Source organism: Podarcis melisellensis, assembly GCF_964234715.1.
Source record: "Podarcis melisellensis genome assembly, chromosome: 11".
Classification (NCBI taxonomy): Eukaryota; Metazoa; Chordata; class Lepidosauria; order Squamata; family Lacertidae; genus Podarcis; species Podarcis melisellensis.
In genome coordinates, this window is record NC_138543.1 from 40,590,818 (window position 1) to 40,603,838 (window position 13,021).

Consider the following 13,021-nt stretch of genomic DNA (forward strand, 5'->3'; position numbering starts at 1 on the left):
TGCCAGCCTGGCAAGCGGTCTCCATAGGAACGCATTAATTGATTTTTAATGCATTCCTATGGGAAACCGTGCTTCGCAAGACGAAAAACTCGCAAGAAGAAAAAACTTGCGGAACGAATTAATTTCGTCTTGCGAGGCACCACTGTACAGTAATAAAACCCAGTCCTAAACCTATGAAAAACAGAATCCTGAAAAATGTGCCCCTCAAGACATTCCTTTGGGAGGACCATGCTAATGAATATACTGTACTTATATGATATTCTTAATTAGGGCAAATTTCATAAGATGCACATATTAGAGAACTGTGGGTACTTTTCAAACTAGGATATTTTCAAAATAGAATACATGGTCCTTTTAAAAGAACTTAAACATTTTTGGCAGCTCTAAATTTGTTTCAATGTTGTCTGTATGGTATAAATTCCCAGTGGAATTGCTTCCACCTACAGGCTTTTGTAGATAATTCTCTTACTTATCGCCTTACCTTAAATATCAAAGCAAGATGATTGGAATGTTTCTCTGCGTTCCAGGGGGGTTTAGCACAAGCCATTTCTATAATGGCACAACCAATGCTCCACACATCACAGCTCCTACCATACTGCTGGCCTCTTAACACCTGAAGAAGAAGAAAGACAAGTTTAATTTCTATAAATCTTCTAGCAGCAGTATAGAAAGTATTTTAAGAATCTTCCAGGGTTAATAAAATGATAGTTTCAGCAGACACCTCTGTGTGGGATTATGGCAGGACTGACAACTTATTTATTTGATTTCTATACTGCGCTTCATCCAAGAAGCAAAGGGAGGTTTACAATATAAAAACAAAATACATACAATAACAACAGCAAAAAAACACAATCATGCACACACAGTTTAAAAGGCCATAAATTTTTTAATTAGTCAAAGGCAGGCACAGGCATCCTTGGCCCTCCAGATGTTTTGGGACTACAACTCCCATCACCCCTAGCTAACAGGATCAGTGGTCAGGGATGATGGGAACTGTAGTCCCAAAACATCTGGAGGGCCGAGTTTGCCTATGCCTGGTCAGAGGTCTGGGAGAAGAGGAATGTTTTTGCCTGGTGCCTGAAGATATGTAACAAAGGCGCCAGGCCCTGAGGAGAGCATTCTACAAGCATGGAGCCACCATAGAAAAGGCTTGTTCTCGTGTTGCCAACCCTCAACCACAGGGTCTGGGTCAGTTGATATGGGAAGAGGTGGTCCTTGAGCTATTGCAGTCCTGAGCCGTTTAACGCTTTATAGGTCAAAACCAGCACTTTGATTTGGGCTTGGGAACTAATTGGCAGCCAGTGCAGCTGGGTCATGACTGGTGCTATATGCTTAAATCGTCTTGCCCTGGTGAGCAACCTGGCCGCTGAATTCTACACTAGCAAAGTTTCTGAACCATCTTCAGAGGCAGCCCCATGTATTGTGGTAATCTAACCTAATCTAACCTGTTCTGCACAACATCCAGGTAGAAATATAACTAGATACAGTGACAAAGAGCAATAACTAAGAGCAGTAACTAGATACAGAGCCAAGGAGCAATTTTCCATGTTTCAGACCATTGGCTCGAATTTGCTACATTCTTGTTCAAGGGGGAAGGAAAAGGGGATGTGGGCTGGAGTGTTTCTGGGGTTGCTGCTGGCAGCAAACTCTTTTCTTAGTTTAAACTCACTACTTCAGAGATCCTGTCCTACTCAAGAGGTTCAAAATAGGGTGGTGGCAGACACAGAGATAGCATGGTTTGGTGCAGGCAACCTTGATCAAGTTGGCTTGATTCGAATAACCATAGTTCTTGTTACAGTCACATGTTTGCCAATCCAAGTATTGGAACAAGGGAGTGTATAATCTCTTAAAAGGCAAGTAGGGCAAAACTACACTGCTTTCTCCTGTCTGCATTACACAGGATGCCTCTTTAGGTATTGTAGTTGAGCAAGCACGTAGACCAGTGATGGGGAGTACTGAATACGCCAGCCAGAGCAGCGAGTTCAACATTTGGGAGGGCCACAGATTCCCCTCTTCTGTCTTAAGATAATAATCAAGCAGTTAATCTTTTCCCAAAGTTGCCCCACTGAATTCTTACCTCGGGTGCCATAAATGCAATGGTCCCCAACAACTGTCCTTGAAACTCTCCAGCGCCAGTTCCTTTAGATGCCAACCTAGCTGCAGCTCCAAAATCCGCAATTCTTAACCTATGGCCTGTGCTGTCAATTAACAAGTTGGCACCTGTGAACGTAATAAGAAATTAATTTAGTTGCTGCTGTGGGTGGGTCTCTGTGAGGGAGACAGACAGGCTTGGGTGCACAAACATGGTAGAAACAAAAATTACTATCAGTCAGAATACAGTGGTGCCCCGCAAGACGAAATTAATTCGTTCCGCAAGTCTTTTCGTCTTGCGAGTTTTTCGTCTTGCGAAGCACGGTTTCCCATAGGAATGCATTAAAAATCAATTAATGCGTTCCTATGGAAACCGAACCGCCTTCAGACCAGGTCTGGGGACAGTCTGTCCCCCGACCTCTTCTGAAGGCTGGCGGGGGCGAAAGTCTTTGCTTCCCCCCCCCCACCTGCCTTCCCGGGACAGTCCCGGGGGCTTTTAAAATGCTGGCGGGCGGCAGCGAAGCCTTCGCTGTCCCTGGGCGAAAAGTCCTTCGCTGTCCCTGGGCGATCTTAAAATGCTGCCGGGCGGCAGCGCTGCCGCCCGCCAGCATTTTAAAATCACCCCGGAACAGCGGAGGAATTCTCAGCTGTCCCGGGGCGATTTAAAAGCCCCCGGGAAGGCAGGCAGGGGGGAGCAAAGACTTTTGCCCCCCGCCCGCCTTCGGAAGAGGTCCAGGACCTCTTCCCAAGGCGGGCGGGGGGCAAAAGTCTTTGCTCCCCCCGCCTGCCTTCAAAAGCCGTCAGGGATAGCGGGAAGCGCTTCCCTGCTATCCCGGACCGCTTTTAAAATGCTGGCGGTGGGGAGCAAAGCCTTTCGCCCCCGCCGGCCTTCCTGGACCTCTTCTGAAGTCCGGAGGGGGGGAAAAGGCTTTGCTCCCCACCGCCAGCATTTTAAAAAAGGTCCCCGAGATTTCCCTATGGGCTTTCGTCTTGCGATGCAAGCCCATAGGGAAAATCGTCTAGCGAAGCGTCGCAAAAACCGAAAAACCCTTTCGTCTTGCGGGTTTTTCGTCTTGCGAGGCATTCGTCTTGCGGGGCACCACTGTACCAAAGATTTGGGTATTTTCCTTCAGTGTACACAAATAGCCTCCATTCAAAATGAGACAATGCCATATAACCAAAAACTGCAGCCTTTCTCCAAAAGTGACTTTCTCCCACCAAATATTGAAAAAAACACCTGAAAGATTTCTCCCCCTGTAAACCAAACTCTGTTTTTTGTCTTGCAATACTGCTATAGCAAGTTACATTTGGGTGTGGGTTTGGGTGTTCACCAAAATGCATTTTTTTATCCTGCTTGCAAACAGTTTAGACATAAGTGAGAACAAAAACCACTGAGTAGATCATATCATCACCACCACCACCACCATTTCTTCTATTGATGTTTAATGTCTTCAGAACACAAAGAATATAAAGACAAATCTTATGCTTGAAGAACCTAAAGGAGGACAGCAACCCCCAAATACAATTTTTTAAAAATAAAACCCTTCAGGTACCCATTCCCCCAACTAGACATGTTAGCATTACATGTGTTCAATCATAAATCGATTCTATCTTGTTATTGCATTAATCTCTGGATTTTTAACAGAAAAATCTGCACAGAAATTTATATATCTTACAATACTGTATCTTTAAAAGTGCTTTTTAATAATTAAGGCATGGCTTTTGAGAGTTGAGAACTGCATCACAAACTCTGGAGAAGTGCAAAATCCAAAGGTAACAGAATTCTTGGCGCTCTTGAAGGAAAGTGATTTTCTAGATCAGTTTTCCATTTCTATTGGGGTTTACACCCACTTTGGCACAGAAACTGCTTTGGTTACCCTGCATGATGACTTATGTCAGGAGAGAGACAGGATGAATGTGTCCTTGTTCATTCTCCTTAGCCTCTCAGTGGCTTTTGGTACTATCAGCTATGGTATCCTTCTGTCTTCAGGTGCTCTTGGAGGAAACTGATTTTCTAGATCAGTTTTCCATTTCAATCAGGGTTTAGGCCCATCTGGGCACAGAAACTGCTTTGGTCACCCTGTATGATGACCTTTGCCAGGACAGGGAAAATGTGTCCTCCTTAATTCTCAACTGCTCAATGGCTTTCGATGCCATCAATCCAGACCTGCGACCATCGTTCTTCATGTGCCTCTCCCACGAGAAGTCAGGAGGGTGGCAACACAAGAACAGGTCTTTTCTGCAGTGGTTCCCTGTTTGAGGAATGCTCTCCCCAGGGAGGCTTGCCTGATGCCTTCATTATATGCCTTTAGGCATCAGGTGAAAATGTTCCTCTCCATTGGCTGAGTAACATCCTATTTCCTTGTTAGTGAGGTATTGGTTTGTTTTGTTTCTGTTCCTGTTTTTTCTCTCTTTATATTTTGTTGGAAGCTGCTCAGAGTGGCTGGGGTAACCCAGTCAGGTGAGCAGGGTATAAGAAATAAATTATTACGCTAGATTATTATTATGTGTTATGCATTTTTATATTGTGAACTGCAGGGTGGTATACAAATTTAATAAACAATTTATTTATTAATAAATAAACAATTACAGGTTATAATAACTATAGTAGCACTATTCTTACCTTTGACATCTCTGTGAATTATCTGATTCTCATGAAGGTAAGCAAGGCCACGAAGCAACTGTTCTGTGTAGTTTGCAATCACAGAATCTTTGAAGGCTCCATATTTACTTAACAAATGAGCAACAGATCCCCCTGGAAGATGAGAGTTAACATTTTAGTCACTAGTACACTGCTCATGAAAACAATCTGGATTTTACTGCCATTGAAATAGTTTCAAAATTGGGTATACCAGTGCAGACAAGTGAAATACTTTTAAGCTCAACTTTCTGAATTTACTTTTGGGGTCTTGGTCGTTTAGAGTTTCCTTTATCAGAAAGAGTGGCACGTATACGAAACATAGTATTGTATCATTTACATCCCACAATTTGGGGAAAGTTAATTTCAATTTAGAGAGATGGCAAAAGGGACCGACTTACAAATCTAGAGGCAGGTGGAGAGAGATGAATGCAGTTTGGGGGCACACTTACCTGCCATCCATTCTATAAAGAGATTGTAATTGCTCTTCTCACACGTAGCACCCATCATTCGAATTATATTAGGGTGATTTAGATGACCCATCATTCTTATCTCTTCCCGCAGAGCTTCTACCACCTCTTCCTGCTCAGATGATGTATTCCTGACATATGTCACCTGCATCACACAAAGCCAGGTCAAATTTTGCTTCAACCATAGAGAATCGTATTGACATTGTTGTATCTGAAGCTGCACACGATGTTGAGCACCTTCAAGAAAGAGGTTCAACATAGGACAGGCTATCTGATTCTACCCACTATATAAAACTTCTGTTTCTGTTCTCTTGCTTTCTTCTTTCCTTTAAGCAACCATAGGCAGCCACTTCACATGTGGTGATAAATGGATTTTGGAGAAATGTATAAACTATGACATGGGAAGTGCAGTAAGAAAGATAAACACTCTTGCTGAACATGTATGTTTCCCACCTTCCTAAAGATTCTTCCCATGCAAAAGGGAGGGAGGGACTTAGTGTGTGGAGCTGCCTAGAATAAAAGCAGTTTTCATTATCACTTCCTCCAATAGTCCAAGTCCTTTCCTATCTTAAGGCATTAAGTTGGGCAGAATTTGTGTAAAAGAAACCAGTGTCAAAATTTTCAGAACTAACATAACCGAGGACAAATCTTTCTAGACCTCTGCACTACCTTGATTTTCTTTTCCGAATATTAAGTTAATGCTGACAAAACTTTCACATCACAACACAGGAACATTTACCTGTTTCACTGCCATTAACGTCCCAGTTCCAACATCCTGAGCTTGATAACATGAAGAAAAGGCACCAAGGCCAATTTGTTGACCTTTAAGCCATTCTATATCTTCCCTGTAATGGTGCTTTGCTTTGGTATGCCCAGGCAGCGTCTCTGGTGTCTGCAAATTAAACAAATAGCTGTCTATGATCCCATTAACACCCAATGTTATCCAAGAAAAGGATAATTAAAAAAAACACATCCTAATAATTTCAAAACACAACGATTGGACCCAAGTTTCTTCAGGACCATGGGGTGCACAAATTCAGTACCTGTATATAGGGTTTTGTTCAAATTCTAAAAACTAACCAGTCCTAATGTTTGACTTTTGAACTACTCGCTTAATAAAGTCTTACATTTGGAAATATCGCCATGAGATATTTCTTACTGCAAAGACAAAAAAGTAACACAAAAAAACAAATGGAGGGAGTAGGATAGTCTAAGAAACCTCTAGAGAACCAATTAAGAAACAATACTCTCCCAATAACAGATAATGAATAAAATTGCAAACTATGTACCAGCAAGTAGATGATCTCTGTATAGTTTAGAATTGCTATTACATGTATGTTTGTTTTTTATTTCTTCAACATTTGTAGTGTTTGGTATGCATCACAGGGGGTGGGGTCCCTTGATAAAACATTTGTACCTTGCTGACTGGTGGAGGTTATTGTGGAAGGCTAGAGGACACACCAGTTGGGAAGCAAGACAATTAACTTTATTGCCCCTCACCAAAAAGAACAGAACAGAAAAAGAAATCTTCTCAACTCCAAGTGTCACCTAAATCTAATGACTAAACCATGTACTGTAAGTGACAGTATCTACACAGAGATAACCAAATTAGCACAGAGTAAATACTGAATTCCTGTCTTAAAGCAATCTAATTCTACAGAGTGCAAAGGGGGTAGGAATGCAGACCTCAAGGCCTGGCATGCCTGCATTTCACCTCTGGGCAAGATAATGCCCATCAGACAGATTTCAGTCTTACTTCTATTTTGCATTTTGTATATTCAGTTGTGATTCCATGCATGATCAATTTGAGCTCAAAGAGCACTCTTCCTTTCATTGCTACTCTAATTTCTTCTTTCAGCTTACTACAACCCCCCCATTCATTTAGGCTTGATGGTATCAGTAAACCCCACCCACCACATGCAAACAACATGCTATTCCTTATACCTATTTTCCCCAGTTCTAATATATAAACAAATGAAGTGATGTGCCTTAGAGCTTGGTATGTAGCTTCAATTAACTATTTTTATGGACAGGACACAGAACCCAGTTATAGTTGAAGTACAAAGTATGCCTATTTTTTCGCCACGTACGTTAGCTGAAGGAAATAGTGACATGCATAGCCACCAAAATATGGTTTGAGTCTTCCTTGAACCATTATGGCTTCATTTCAAAAGTGTTGCTCAGCTGATGGCAAAGCTTCTGTCAGTGGAATGGGAAAGGAAGTCATTTTCAGCTGCCTACCCCCCCCCCCACGTAGCCCCGTACATCTGGTTGACAGGCCCCCCAGCTTCTGGAGCAGGTTCAGTGGGCAATGGCTGAAAATGGCTTCCCTCCCCCATCAGATGAATGGCATGGTTTGGAAGCAACCCACTGGGTCTTAAAGGGCAAAACTGTTTTTCCTTTGGTTTTCCAAATCAAACACAAATGCATTGTACAATGGTAAATATACATAGACTAAGAAAATACAAAAGCCAGTGTACTCACATCCTGCTGAATGATTATGATATCTTCACCATTTTCAACCTGCAATTGAGGAACTACTGGAAGGGCATCCTGAGAGGCTGACATTGCCATGGCAATAGCTAAAGCTTCCTCTTCTTCAGCTTCCATCTTTTCCTTGCATTTCTGATTATGGTTCACATCATCTTTGTATGTGTTGTCGTTTTCCGCGCGCTCAGGAGACAGAACCGCCACTTCAGATTTGAACGTGACTGTTCCATCACTCGCTGGCATCGAAGCCTCAAGTAAGTCCTCCATACTGGAATTGAGTTCTGTATTAATATCCAGCTGGCTACGTTTTTCTTCCACAGGGGTGAAAACAGTCTCTTCACTTGGTATGACTGCACTATTATTGCTACTACTATTGCTATCACACTGTGATATATCATTTAAATTAAGCGTCATGCTGTTTTTGGAGGCTTCCCCCGGCTTGTTCATTTCACATGGAGTAGGTCGAGATGGCTTTGGCCGGTGTATATGACTGAATGGCAAAGGCCGGGCCTGTGTAAAGACAGGAGACAGTTTTTCTGATTCTTTATGTTCAGCACAGTTTCTTTGAATCTGGAGAGAAAGCTTCCGTTGTGTTTGAGGAGAAGCAGAGGGCATTTTGCAGGGAACAAATCCCTGAGGTCTGAGTTTAGAAACATCAGCGCCCGCGGGTACGGATGGTGTAGTGGGGGACGACAAAGTTGGGAATACGGATTGGGAATGACAGGATGAGAGAGAAGAGTTCAAGCACTGACCATGGGGTCTGCCTTTTGTTTGAACGGCTGGTTTTGGTTGCTCCATTGTTCCTGAAGAAACAGAAAGTCCCAGAGACATACCAGCCACCATATCAGAAATGTCCTCTGGACCGGCACTTGGTTTTTTGTCACCCACACCTTTCCCACTTTTCCCTGATAACTGAATTGTGTTATTTGGAGTATTGCTCTCTGTGGACTCTGGAGAGTTATCAGGAACTGGTGGCTGTGCAAATTCGCGCCTGCATTCGCCGGAATGCATCTCTTCCATACCGAGCTGGATGGCTTCTGCAATTTCCATTTCATCTGCTATAGCCATCAACCGCCGGCGCATCCTTGTGTAATGTGTTGAGCTCGTCATACTCAACATTTCTAACAGTTTAACAAACACATGCGGTACTCTTGCAACCATTCTGGCAGCACTTAAAAATACCCTCCGTGACAATTTGCCAACCATTGAGTGGGAGTTGTCAATTGACTGCAGAGCAAAGTTCAACAGTGAGAGCAGCTTTTTGTACCTAAAAGTAAACACAAAGCAGAGTTAATGTCTCTGCAGCAGAAAAATAAAGCGTACCAAGCATTTAAAGCAGCAAGTGAACTATGGTATAGTTAACAAAAAGTGTTTTTTATGTAAAAGAAATATTTTCTAAATTCAATATTTTCTAATGTAGTACCTGTCTACGACAGTGTCTGCCTGTAAAATATCCCCACTGACAATGTGGGGATAAAATTCACCAGGAAACTCCAACAGCAGTCTATCTATAAGACAAAGGCGCCCAAGCAGTGCTTGCCAATTGTTTGGTTCAGGCTGTGTTCCAAGGATGCAATTTAAGACAAAATCAATACCACCAATGCCAATGGACCCTACAAAAGAAAAAGAATTAAACAGAATTAAAGATATATCACCAAAATATATTGTTTTATGTGAAGTTATGTGAAGCTCTTCCCCTTTTCAGCCAAGTCACTTTTTGGGGGGTGTTACAACCTGTTACAATTTTTCAGACTACTCATGAATTTCACCAGTGCTGATTGCTTTTGGTGGCCACTCAAGTGAATTCATATTAGAAGAACCAGTCCCCCCCTTTTAATGCTGTAAGCAAAGTTCCCAAAATAAATGACATTGGAAAGGTTTGTCCTTCATTCACATTTCCATCCCATCTGTTTGAAGTTCACAGCACAAGCTCACATGTCACATGAATGTTTTAAAGGTTACAAAAATCATTACAAGCATAGTCACAGTTCTATCTATGTGCATTCATTGAAGACTGGAAAGTACTATTTTGCATTCACCACCGTGTTCAAGTAGCTCTCAAATTCTGCCAATTCAGGTGCCACAGAATCAATACTTTAGTAATGAAATATTGAAGTTTACTTCTATTAAATGAAGTTTAGTAATGATGAACTTGGGTCCATTCCTTTAAATGGGTCTATTCAAAGTATAACTTACATATAACCCTAGGTCTGCAATCCAACACAATTACTGTGATGTCTTTATCCTTGGTCTTCCAGTTTCTCAATTTTAAACCTCTTCTGCTCTGAATTTTCCTACTTGTATACTGTATTTCAACCAACATTTTAGCAACATCACACTACTATTTCATTATCTCCAATGATTAGCCATTCTTCGTATTAGATTCAAAATCATTAAATCATTTTACAGTCTTCTAGTTCCTTATTTTTCTACTGTACTTTCCACCCAAGATCAATTTATTTGTTACACCTTCTCTCTAATACATTAAAGTTAATGCTTGTACCTTCTCTTCTAATGAAACAATGTGTAGGAATTCTTCCTTTAAAAACTCAGCTGGCTTAATCTCTCCACCGCCCCCCTAAAATTCCCTTACTATTCAATTTTGATCTTCAATTTCTCTCCACTTACTCTCTCTTTTCTTTTAATTTCCCCGTTGTACCTATTTTATTTTATTTACAACTTTACACCTTCTCTTTTCTTTTGGTTTTGCTCTTAATTTAGAATGCAAACCTGTGAAGTTGGGTATGTTATTGCTTTTAGTGTATGACCTAGTACACAGTAGATACTTTATGCAGAACAACGGCAATCAAGATGATTTGAGTGGGATGCTCACAAAGCCATGAAGATGCAGGATCAAAATTAAAAGATCTTGTGTTCATTTGATGGACCCTTTGGGGGTGGGGAGAAATTAGCTCCACAATCAAATGGGCTTAATTAATGGTGGTCTGGCGACTGCTAGTACATAAGATTATTTTTGAATTTTCCAACTTAATTAAGTATTGGACTCCACCATGCTGGAACTTAGTTTTCTTTAGAACAACTGATCATATGTTATTATTAGATTTTTTTTTATATAATTTTTTTTAGATTTACTCCTCCTCCTTCAAATTTCATCTCAAAGCTCCTTATCTACGGTAGGAAGTCTTTGGTTAATCTTTCAGCCCTTATGAACAACTGTATAAAGTATGTGTGACAGTGTTTGCTCACATTCATCCATAGTTACTATTGCCCCAAGAAGCCCACTGAGTAAAGGAAGAGGCAAGCATCTTTTTTTCCTTATGGTACTCTGTAAAGTACTAGGTATACTGATGGTACTATACAAATAAGTATACAATGAAGTTTTACCAGAGTTAAGTATTTCTCTACCAACCGCCAGTTCTCCAGCTTGGCCCTTGCACATCTCAAGGAGTGTTGAAACTGAAAGTTGGCTTGTGCGGCTATAAAAAACAAAAAAACAAAAACCAATGTCTTTATCACATGAATTCTGTATGTATAGCTCTATGTTTTTGTTTTATTTTTACAACAGGCAGAGAACCTATCATGTAAGGTCTTTATCAAGGATATTTCTGAAAACAGCATGGTCAAAATTAGGAGCAATTTTCATAATTCATAAATACCCATTTCAACATGCTTCCATTAATATATACTTTAAATAAAGTAAAACAAGGTTGTTCTTCAACAGGTGACACCAAAGTAAGGATTCCCCATTGTTCTCCCATGGATTGGTTGGATGGCAGTGCCATCCCAAATCTGGGATTAAGGCTATTTATTCATCCTTGGTTTAAGGTGGTATCTGTTTAAACTCAGTCTAAACTGTCCAGCTTTCCCTCAGCTAGCTGTGGGAGTTCTGATACAGACCCTCAATACTGAAGGTCTGGTAAACGATTAAATGGATACTTTAGTGGTGCTGTCTCAAGTTTCTGTTGGCTCTATCATCTTCAACTTCCAAAACTGTTGCTCTAGATTAGATGCCAGAGTTTTCCCTTTGTCCATGCTGACACAATTTTGGTCCAGATCAGTGATGGTCAAACTTGGCCCTCCAGCTGTTTTGGGACTACAGTTTCCATCATCCCTGACCACTGGTCCTGTTAGCTAGGGATGATGGGAGTTGTAGTCCCAAAACACCTGGAGGGCCAAGTTTGGCCATCACTGGTCTAGGGCATCAGTTTTGGAATTCATACAATTTCTTGAAGTTTCTATAGGACTTATATTTGTAGTACTATGTGATCTAGTTTGTATGCTAAGTCAGTGGAAACTTTTTTGCTTTCTTAACAGACTGCTCTGACTTAGGCAAAACCAACCATTTCAAGGCAGCTAGTGCTCACGGCTGGCTTAGTGAGAACTCAGTTATTTGGTGAGCATCTGATGGTCGCTTAGACCCACAGAGGCAAAAAACAATTGAAAGGCAACCTGTTATCCAAGAGAGCCCACACACACACACACTCTTTCTCTCTCTCTCTGAGTACTTTAGAAGTTGGAAAGATAAAAGAGAATAGATTTTGCCTGTACATGTGCAGACCCGTATGTGGGACAGTACACAGATCTTTTATGATGTGCTGTGCATCCACTGTGCAACATTATGACACATCTGATAATGAACACAACCAACTATGACAAGAAAATTATAGCCTAAATTTTTGAAAAAATCTGAGCATTTACACTTTCCAGAAAATATTTATGGAAAAATGAAATCCAATGTATCAATTTAAGAGTAACATTCTCCAGCTATAATATACCTAGATAATATTCAAAGAGCTGCTGGTGAGTATTTTTTACGGTACAGTGGTACCTCAGATTAAGTACTTAATTCGTTCCGGAGGTCCGTAGTTAACCTGAAACTGTTCTTAAGCTGAAGCACCACTTTATCTAATGGGGCCTCCTGCTGCCACTGCACCGCCAGAGCATGATTTCTGTTCTCATCCTGAAGCAAAGTTCTTAACCTGAAGCACTATTTCTGGGTTAATGGAGTATGTAACCTGAAGCGTATGTAACCTGAGGTACCACTGTATGACCAATTTTACATTCCAGGCCAAAATAACTTCAAATACAGACCATAAATAAACAAACAGTCAAAAATTTGTTTTGTCCTTAATCTTTTATGAAGTTTTTAAAAATGCAGATTTGTAAAAAGTTTGAATAGACCAAACACTATACCTGTTAGCATCTGCACATTTCACCAATATAGTTTCCACAACTGGCTTCAGAAGTTGTTGCAATTTTGCCCTCTCTGCCAGACTATGACAGGGTGTATATACCAGCATGGCTCTTAATGTTTTCTAGAAAAAGCAGGGAGGGAGTGTTTTAAAAAGCAAAAAAAACACACAAAAAACCT

At 41.0% G+C, this 13,021-nt stretch overlaps 1 protein-coding gene across 2 annotated transcripts in view; it reads right to left on the minus strand.

The window, feature by feature from the left end:
- MAP3K1 (mitogen-activated protein kinase kinase kinase 1) overlaps window positions 1-13,021 on the minus strand; it is a 61,597-nt gene that overhangs the window by 4,156 nt on the left and 44,420 nt on the right. For both annotated transcript variants that reach the window (XM_081929552.1, XM_081929551.1), the window contains exons 11-19: window positions 12,844-12,965; window positions 11,035-11,126; window positions 9,113-9,302; window positions 7,684-8,956; window positions 5,939-6,091; window positions 5,182-5,344; window positions 4,715-4,846; window positions 2,078-2,220; window positions 482-613 (exon numbers count right to left, since the gene is read on the minus strand). In XM_081929552.1, coding sequence (XP_081785678.1) covers window positions 482-613; window positions 2,078-2,220; window positions 4,715-4,846; window positions 5,182-5,344; window positions 5,939-6,091; window positions 7,684-8,956; window positions 9,113-9,302; window positions 11,035-11,126; window positions 12,844-12,965 — 2,400 coding nt within the window. The remainder of the gene's footprint in view (window positions 1-481; window positions 614-2,077; window positions 2,221-4,714; window positions 4,847-5,181; window positions 5,345-5,938; window positions 6,092-7,683; window positions 8,957-9,112; window positions 9,303-11,034; window positions 11,127-12,843; window positions 12,966-13,021) is intronic.